The 9,037-nt window shown below is 35.6% G+C and overlaps 1 protein-coding gene across 1 annotated transcript; it reads right to left on the minus strand.

Annotated features, from left to right (window-relative positions):
* Positions 1-758: 758 nt before the first annotated feature.
* On the minus strand, positions 759-6,119 carry LOC141724834 (tobamovirus multiplication protein 3-like). Its single transcript, XM_074527121.1, has 11 exons — positions 5,783-6,119; positions 5,119-5,209; positions 4,966-5,018; positions 4,784-4,876; positions 4,638-4,709; positions 3,783-3,855; positions 3,625-3,670; positions 2,707-2,770; positions 2,571-2,624; positions 2,355-2,432; positions 759-1,102 (listed from the first exon to the last, which is right to left on the minus strand). The coding sequence occupies exons 1-11, from the start codon at positions 5,930-5,932 to the stop codon at positions 1,010-1,012; spliced, it is 867 nt and encodes a 288-aa protein (XP_074383222.1). The 5' UTR covers positions 5,933-6,119; the 3' UTR covers positions 759-1,009.
* Positions 6,120-9,037: the final 2,918 nt, after the last annotated feature.

Raw genomic sequence — 9,037 nt, forward strand, 5'->3', positions numbered from 1 at the left:
CTTTATCATATAACTTGGTGATATATAAAATAAGTGTAGCAAGTAGAATATTTACCAAGTAAGCAATTACCAGAAAAATAGAGAAAATTACATCTGTAAAGAATCTTTGTAAGTTCAACTTGTAAGCAGCTGTGTGCAAATCTTACATGACAGAGTTCTCAAATTAATATATAGCTCAGGTGGAAAATTTCAATCCACCAGAGAGTTTTTAAATACTTGTATTTGATTACTTTGTGTTTGATTTCTTCACTACTTTCATTCTGCGCTTTAGCAAAATCAAACACAGTTATATATTCAAAATAGAACAGTTCTTAAAATTCAAAAAATAATCAGAATTGCATTCAACCCCACCCTCTGTAATTTTTTGTTAAATTATTTAGGAATAACACAAACAAACCCATTAATATCTTATGTTCCACTTATTGCAAACTTTGTCCATCTTAACCAAATTTTGATAAGAACTCACGCATTACTCCCGAATTTTTATTAGGTAAGAAAGTAAGCGATAGGGAGGTAAAGTATTTTCATCCCAAAAGAGGATAAAAGTTTTAGAGTGAAAGTTTGTAATATTTATATTCAACACCACTTGCTTTCGTTCCTTTTAAAATTTCAGAAGCATGATTAAGAATAAAAGTGAAACTATTTTACTTACCTTCCACTTTCCACCCTTTTTAAAACTCGGGAGCAAGGGGTTATACTCATCCTCGAGAAATCTTCAAGTTGCAGATGCCTAAATTAACTTTACAGTAATAAAAAGATCCTATTAAATGATATATTATAAAATATAAGACCTCTACACAATTGGTAATATTTTACATACAAACAAACAAGGCTCAATTAAGATCACTTTAGATTCGCCGACAGCCTAAGATTGTCTCATGACTTGATACATCGTCCAAACTCTAGCTTTCCATCCCTGACAGGATAGATGACCAGTTTCACAAAACTGCACTAGTCTACACAGCCATCCTTTAAACAACTCCAGCTTTTAATACACATCCATGATCTTTTAGCGAATCGGGTGATACTGCGTGATCCCTCTCTTTGGAGGCAACTTTCTCAGAATGAAAAGGACAAGAGTGGAAGGCAGGATCTCCACCAACTGTCCGGTTACAATTGAGAAAAATAAAATTGTCAATAAGCCGAAGTGACATGGTGTGGCAATAAGAAATTTAGTGAGCATAAAATTAAAAAACACCAATTCAAGTTGAGATCTATTTTTGAGTATCATGGAACTTCTTACCCAGCTGAAACCAGAAAGCAGAGAAATTTCTTTAAAACGATTGATCGAAGAGAGGTAAAATAGTTTGACTTGTCTATCTTAAGTAATGAAGTAGATTCAAACAATGTTCCGGTGTTCGGAAATGGAATGATATAATTTTGGGCCAACAAAGCACACCACCAAACAGAAATACTGGAAAGTAGCCTAAAATTTTCCAAAAGTTGATTTTCTAGATCCTTGACCCTAAAGACAACTAGACGAGTACTACTACATTATCTATACCAAAATGCAATACAGGCTTGTAAAATTTAAATTTCCAATTCTTATCTCGTTTTATGTTCACTATTTAATATTTACTATCTGGCAAATGCTTAGGCGTACAACACTTAAAAGAAGTAGCACAATCTATATTAGTCATTTTCGAAAAAAATTCACAAACCAAGGAACACAAGTAACTAGACTCAATTGTATAACATGATGTTTTCTATTTATTCCTTAAAAATAATCATTGAATGAGCCTACACTACATATGTCTGAATGACTACTATTTAAAAGTTGTCCTTTTCTCCAACAAACAACCTTTTCTCCAATAAAAAACTAACATATAGGAATGGAGGGGGTGTAAGATTTATTTATCAAGGCATAACCTAAAGGTTGCATCAGGATACAAGGGTTTGTAAATGATGGCTTTATTACAGGGTCTCAGTCGTAAGCAAAAGGAAGATACTTGTAGATGTTAATCAATATGGATAGAATTGTCCCTATACCCAACAAAGATTCACTATATGGTATATATTCTTGGCATACCAAGACGAAATGACACACAATGTTTGCAGTGTACCAGCCCTCTAGTTTTTTTTTTTAATTCATTTCAGGAACCAACTTTGATCACAAAAGAGCCTTTGTGTTTCACCTAATTTCTCTCTCTGGAACACCTTGTGTCAAAATCACAACCACATGTCACACATAGCACTCTTTACCAGGTGCAGTCTGAAATGCAAGGAACATCATCACACCCGCATATATAACTAACATGTAGCTATAAACTGGCATGCACTATGCACACACAAATATCTGCTAATAACTTCAAATATGAAATATGTGAACCGCTGAACCATGACCAGGTACTCACCAAGTAATATATAAAGTTCAGTACTGGGTGATACAGAACATCAAGGTCTGCTGCCTTATCAAATGCATTGAAGCACATCTGCACATAAGAATAAGATGTGGTAATACATGGAAAATTTATTTAAGCAAAGTGTGCATGCGTATTTTTCACCAAGTGAACAAAGAAATGATATGTTAGCAAAGCAAAAGAAATAATCGCGTGTAAGCATGCACTTACCATGACACATCTGATGAGAAAACATGTAAAACATATTGTTGTGACATAGCCAACCTATGTAAGTCAAAAGCAACAGCAAGTTAACATGAAAGAAACTCAATAAACGAAACAATTATAAATAATGAATTATAAGCACCTCCTGTAGCTTCTTGCGTCGCCCTTTTGATTCTACAGGGAATCTCTGCAACATCAAGAAGAGCCTGCATTAAAATGAATTCATATATATAAGGTAACTTTGGAATAGAACATAGAACTGTAGCAGATACGTCTTATTGGAATGATAAATAAATTGGTCACGGGTCATTAATATTAAGGCTGTTTTCCATTTTTCTTTTTCCTTTTTTTTTTGGGGGGGGTGGGGGGGTTTGAAAACAATATATTGTGCCGGCAGTGTTCTAAAATCACCGAGTAGGCCAAGTACTAGGTCTGAGTAGTCAGTTTTAACCCCTCATCCGATCCGAGTAATCGGATTCAAAAACAATTCTATAAAGAATCGGTCAAAACTCGGTTCGACTCCAAGTACTAGAGGTCAAACCCGGGTTTGACTTTCTCAATTTTTTATTGTTTTATTTAAAACTATCCCGAAAAAAGACCAAACGTGATATTATTTTAGTTTTTTTGTACACTAATGACATTTATAAGAAATGATATGTAATTTATTAATTAAAACTTATGTTTGATTATTCTGTCAAAAATTATCCAACAAGCCATCTATATTTAAACTCTATTATTTCGAGTATGTTATTAAACTATTAGTATTATTAGATAGTTTAATTTTTTTATCAGCATATAATTATATATGAGATAAAAAATTAGTAAAAAGAAATGATGCCCGATTGATTATTCATCCGAGTACTCTCCGAGTTCCGAGTACTCATTTTTCTGGAACAAAACCGATTCGAACCGATTTCTGACTTTTACAACCTTTCTAGCACTTTGATTAGATAGTGAGTCTGACGCTTATAATTTCCCAAAATAGAGCTTGTTCTTAGAATTGTATTAGTGACAAGTTCATATAGATGCAAATTGCAAGAATATTTGAAAAGCAAGTCACCTTCCACCATAAAGGAGAAAACCTAAGGCTGCAAACAAGGAAACTCCTGCCAATGGATTTATAATCTATGTTAGAAACAGCTATGGAGTAAAAGAGTCTTCAGTACCACATAATTAGCAGAACGGTAAAACATTAAAAAAAAATATCTAATTACGAACCGGCAAAGAACATCTTTGACAGGATAACCAATCCTCGGGCAGGATTCCACCATATCACTAACCACAGGACAATCTGTGAGATATTCAAAGAATCAGAATTACATCATACCAATCAATCATGAAAAAACAGCTTTATAAGACATAATAAACATTGATAATATTACATATTAACATGTTTATCAGTTCATAGTAATGGAAATTTTTTACATTTAATTAACATGAATTATGCATGATTATAAGGATTCATCAATGTTAGGTACCGACACAGAAGGGCTTTCGACTTTGTAAGGTTTTTTCTATCATACATCCATCAACAGAAGTGTTCAAAAGGGCAGCGTTAAGTTTGTTAAAAGAACCACTGCCACATATTTAGGTAACTTGTATCTTGATTGACATCAGACCAAATCACAGTACAACAACTACAAAAAGAATATCAAATTGTTTGTAGCGAAGAAGGCTTCTTCCTCGAAGGAGTTCCAAACAAACTAGTTCTTAGTGAGTAGTGCCATCTGATCATATCTCATTACAAAATATTAGAGACTTTTCAAAAAAGTACAGACTCTATTAGTATATATGGAAATCCTCAATGCACTGCTTCACCGAACAGGTACTGAGATATGCAATCTGATCTACATTTTTAAGTATGGTGTGACACTACAAAAAATTAATAATGAAACAGAGACACAAAACGATATCAACAGAACGAAATATTGTTCCAGAAAACAAAACATAATTGCTTAAAGAACTTAATTAAACCTTCAGCGCAGAAAACAAAATACAATTGCTTGAACTCAATTAAACCACTAGTTCATATGTACCCATAAAAAAGACAAAAAAAAGGATAAGAATGTTAACCTGAATAGAATACACCACTCCATTTATTGTCAAGAAAGTTGGTCTAAGCCCATCAGTGGATACAGCACGAGCCTGCACAATTAATTCATTAACAACAGAATAGCAAGCAGAAGTCAGAACAAGATGTAAGGTTCTTAAAAGCATACCTGATAGTATATTTCTGCCCAAAATAAAACCAACAGTGCATAAGTTGTGAAAAATGCTAGACTTGGTACATCAAGCAACATATGCCGAACAATCTGTAAAAAAGAAGAGCATACTAAGCTATGGCTAAACATAAACTCAATATATAAACGTGAATAGACATGAATTCAAGACTGTTATTAACCTCTGGCTGAAAATTCTGTACATCTCTCCGAAACACAAAAACAACAGCACGAACTGAAAATATTAACAGTATGTCATGAAACAAGGTAAAACCCTAAAATCAAACCAGACAGAGCCGCGATTTCAAGTGCTTTAGACATGTCAGAAAACAAACCTCCGTTCACCAAGAAATTAAGAAAATGGAAGACCTTCTGAGTTGTCCAGCCATACTCTGGCACTCTTAATTGTATCCGAACCAATTGTATCTGTAATAACGAAAACCACACCAATTATTATCACGGCTACGTTTCCAATGTAATCCTTAACTCCATTCCATTTACACATCACCACTTCGTCCACACACAATCACGATCAAGTAATCAACTAACTACTTATCAAACTCTTCACAATTAGATCATTTTACAACGGAAAAACGTTTCCACTCTCAACGCTTCATTCTAACAAGTCACTAATTTATCACAATTACATATGTGTGCGTAGTCAGTTACTTCAATTAACTGTAATCAAATTCTAGATTCAATCCAATACATAAAAATCTCCCGCTAAGTAATATATCACACGATAGACGATAAAATTCAACTTAACAACATATTCAACAATTACACAAATTAAAGAATCGACATCTACATCTATCACACGATATAGAATATACGACAAAATTCAACTCAATATGACAATATATTCAACAATTACACAAATTAAAGCATCGAAATCGACATCGAAACCCTAGCATAAACCTAACACATAAAAAGCACAATCATACATGATATACACATATATAATCGTACAGGCGATATAAAAAACATATAAATAGCTACCAAAGCGATAGTGGCGACGAAGGCGTAAAGAGCGGCGAGAAGGTGATAAATGAAATTCTGCCAGTCATCGGAATAGTTTACATGATTCCACCAATCAGATGCATTTTTTAAAGTGTTGTAATACGACGGCGCTAACAATTCCCGTCCCATCGCCGACGATCGGAGTTTGTATTCCGGCAAGAGGCGAATTAAATTGAATCTCGTTTAATTTGTATGTATAATTTGTGTGTGTGTGTGTATATGTGGGAGAAGATGAAATTTGAATGTGAATAGAGATGGCCGGCGACAAGTGATTGTGGTTTGTGTGTGGGGAAGGTGTTTTCGTTTTTTTTTTTTAATTTCCATTTGTTTTTTCTTATTTATATTTATATTTTAATTATAATATATTAGATTCAAATGAACCGAGACAGCTCATTGTATGTGGTTCACGCGCCTGCCTACTCATGTCCACGTGCTACGCATTATTATGCACCTCTTTTGATTTTGTTTATCCCAACTCCTAAGCCCTTGTGACCCCAACTAATTAAAGTTTTTATTTTGTTTTACTTTAATTTTAAAAAAAAACAATCACAGAGAATTTAAATGCTAAATTAACTTAAATTTGATGAATTATATACCAATTTTTTATTATTTTGAAAATTTAAAAAATATATATTAATTTAGATTTACATGAACTTTTTAATGAGATACATTTTATAATTATTTTCGATTATATATTCTATGAAAATTTCAGTCAAATTTGAGTTAAATTGACCATAAAAAAATCAAACATGATATATAAATTAGGACCGAAAGAGTAGATTCATGATATGAAGACATTATTTCTAATACTCTTTTTGACATATAAATTATGACCGAAGGAGTAGATTCATGATATAGGGACATTATTTCTAATACTCTTTTTGTTGAACAAATTATTTGTGTTATTTAATTGCTAAATTCATATTTTTCGCAAATATGTCCTCCCATCTTGTCTTAGTGTCACGGGGTCAGATTTTCTATCCTAATTTTTTGATCCGTGCGGCCTACTCGATCACGCCAACGCCTAAGTAGTCAGCCTTCTCGAGAGTTTGTCGCCCAGAAACCCCTAATAAACCAACACGACAAATATAGCCAAAACCCACGCACAACAAAGATCCAATCGTGTGTGTAAGTGTGTCAAATTACTAAGTAAATGTAAAGACACAACAGATTTACGAGCCTGAATGCTCAACCTTCTATTGACCAACAGACTTGTACTACTGCCTATCATAATAATACAACCTAACATATATTTACAGACTTTTACCCAACTGCCTAACATATGGATACATGTTACAATGTATACATGCCTACATGTATAGATTATATTCTCACAATGTCTATCTATTTATATAAAGGAGCTTGGTTCACACAGCCCACACAGCCAAAGCAAAAGCAACTCCCTACGCAGCCCCAGTAGAAGTAACTGCCCGCGGTTACTAGTGGTTTCCTGATTTTGAATGCCTCAAATAAGTTATTTCCCACAAAACCTTGAGCCCCAACTGCAAGGTAGTTATTCCAGCAACCCACTAGTGCATATTCCAGCACTTATGCATATATATAATGCATATATCTCATCCCCCATGTGCCACACATGTGCCTACGGATTCTGGCCATGTCTTAGTCATTTTGGACTCCCAACTTAGCTCTCAGCTCAGTATCGCTCACATTTAGACCAGCCAACAATCCCACATAAACACAGCAGCTCAAGTCTGTGTCGCCGCCTGACGACTAGTCTGTGTCACCCCCTAGCGCCTAATCTTTGTCACCGCCTGGCGACTGGTCCGTGTCACCGCCTGGCGCCTGATCAATGTCGTTGCCTGGAGACTGGTCCGTGTCGCCGCCAGGTGAATCTCAATCCCAAAATGCAATATAGTCTAAGGGTCTTACAAACCCTCCCACATCTCCTGAGTTTGATGTCCTCATTAAATCATCAACAATTCTGAGAAGTCTGTTTCTCCAAGTAGCAAAACTAACGCCCATGAACCAAGGCTACAAATTCGTTTGCGATTCCTGCCACTGCCAAACCCAACCATCTCAAAACATGAACATTCTTCAACCATGATCATATTTCCCCAAGTCACTTCAATCCATATGAGCGACTATAGCTAAATATAGCCCAGCAATGCTAATTATTCAGAAGCCAACATAACCCATAACCAATTTTGTGAGAGACTACATATCTTAGTCTCCACCAACCTTGGATAAATCAGATTCATACCAATCTATCCAGCCCAAAAATTTTCACCAAGTCACCATAAACCATTTAGTGATGACCATGGGCTGTCACCAAGCCCACATGCGCCAACTATACCAAGGTCGAGCAACCAAACCCAAGATCAGCGCTCCTCCTTTAACAAATTCTGTCCTCGAAAGAATCATATGCACGCCAATCTCCATAAACAAATCAGTCACTACCGATCCGCACACCACATAACCGTGTTTAGCGTTTCCAACACTTGTCATAAATCTGCAACATAGTCTACCCTCCCCGGTCGCTGAACATTGACGCCAATGCCCTCACGCTCATAATCTCCATGATTGCCTCAAAAATCATATGCGCCTCCACCGAAGAAAGATGACTTTTGTGTAATCTTTGCACTTTCCCCACCTTGAACAGAATTTTCAAGCCCATAGTGATCTCCATCATCACCCAAAGAAATGTCTTCAACATCCCGCCTTGATAAATTCAAGTAAAACTCAACTCGTTCTACTTCACTTAACCAACGATCAGCCAACATCCCAACCCGAAAAGAGATCTCCTTGAACCTTCTCTCTATGGTGTCAAACTGATCTCCAAGATCATTTTTAAAGTCACCAAAATCATACTTCATGGCCCTACATATCCTTATCAATGTCACCAAATTTCTGACCATGGACTCGCCCGGAATTTTTTGAAATCCAGCAAAATCAACTTTGCTCCCACATGATCCAACCATCATGTCAAATCCCGAACTGATCAACGTAGCTCTGATATCACTTGTCACGGGGTCAGATTTTCAACCCTGAATTTTTCGATCCGTGCGACCTACTCGATGGCTCCAACGCCCAAGTAGTTAGCCTTCTCGAGAGGTTGACGCCCAGCAACCCCCAACAATCCAACACAACAAATATGACCAAAACCCATGCACAACAAAGATCCAATCGTGTGTGCAAGTGTGTCTAATTACCAAGCAAATGTAAAAACACAACAGATTTATGAGCCTGAATGCTCAACCTTCTATTGACCAACAA

Source organism: Apium graveolens, chromosome 5, assembly GCF_009905375.1.
Source record: "Apium graveolens cultivar Ventura chromosome 5, ASM990537v1, whole genome shotgun sequence".
Taxonomy (NCBI): domain Eukaryota; kingdom Viridiplantae; phylum Streptophyta; class Magnoliopsida; order Apiales; family Apiaceae; genus Apium; species Apium graveolens.

Bases quoted from the DNA above. Each gene is read 5' to 3' on its own strand.
- LOC141724834 (XM_074527121.1), bottom strand. From the start codon at position 5,932: ATGGGACGGGAATTGTTAGCGCCGTCGTATTACAACACTTTAAAAAAT. The intron at 5,019-5,118 runs GTTTGTTTTCTG...TAATATTTTCAG, and splicing joins TAATTTCTTGGTGAACGGAG to TTCGTGCTGTTGTTTTTGTG. The intron at 4,710-4,783 runs GTATGCTTTTAA...TTAATTGTGCAG, and splicing joins GGGCAGAAATATACTATCAG to GCTCGTGCTGTATCCACTGA.